At 42.5% G+C, this 716-nt stretch overlaps 1 protein-coding gene across 1 annotated transcript in view; it reads left to right on the top strand.

Annotated features, from left to right (window-relative positions):
- Window positions 1-716, top strand: part of pdap1b (pdgfa associated protein 1b) — a 4141-nt gene that overhangs the window by 833 nt on the left and 2592 nt on the right. Inside the window, exons 3-4 of the mRNA XM_035654570.1 lie at window positions 44-145; window positions 335-456. Coding sequence (XP_035510463.1) covers window positions 44-145; window positions 335-456 — 224 coding nt within the window. The remainder of the gene's footprint in view (window positions 1-43; window positions 146-334; window positions 457-716) is intronic.

Raw genomic sequence — 716 nt, 5'->3', positions numbered from 1 at the left:
TGTGTGTGTGTGTGTGTGGTCTGCCTGTTTGTCATTTCTATAGCAAGAGCAGGAGGCGGATGAGGCGGGTGCAGCTCCGAATGACTTGGCAGAGGAGAAGTTACCAGCGTCAGGATCAGAGGACAGCGATGATGAAAACTCCCTGGTACGGCCGCACTGGTTCTGTCACTCCCTCGCTCTGTTACCACCCACATAGTTTTGTGTAATAAAGTATTTATTAGCAGTATTGTAGTAGTAGTGTTGTATTTTATGTGCACCTGTGAAGCACCTTGTACATCCTCTTATGAATGCGTCATTGTTTGCTACATTTAAAACCTTCACTTTGTGTTTGCAGAGGAGGAGAGCGGGTGTGGAGGGCTTGATAGAAATCGAGAACCCCAACAGAGTGGCTCAGAAGTCCAAGAAGGTGACGCAGATTGAGGTGGATGAGCCCAGGCAGTTATCGAGGAGAGAGAGGTGTGTGTTTTTTCTGCTAAATGGAGGCTTAAAAATATATTATTTATTAAAAACATTTAAACAACAGACGTTCAGTTCCATGACATGTGTTTACAAAAAGCATCTTACCAGTATATGTAGTGCGCTGTAGAATAAACCTGATGTCTGAAATCTGATGTTTACATCCTGTTTTGAACGCTAAGGAAAGCTCTGCATGTAACAGTTAGGACATTAACACTAAAAGGCTGATGGATAGTTTCTTTTTATTGTTTTGTTTTTGT

Source organism: Morone saxatilis, unplaced genomic scaffold (genome assembly GCF_004916995.1).
Source record: "Morone saxatilis isolate NCDOM2014 unplaced genomic scaffold, NCSU_SB_2.0 Contig14, whole genome shotgun sequence".
Lineage (NCBI taxonomy): Eukaryota > Metazoa > Chordata > Actinopteri > Moronidae > Morone > Morone saxatilis.
The sequence above is the reverse complement of the archived record's forward strand: the minus strand, read 5'-3'. Positions and strand labels throughout refer to the sequence as shown.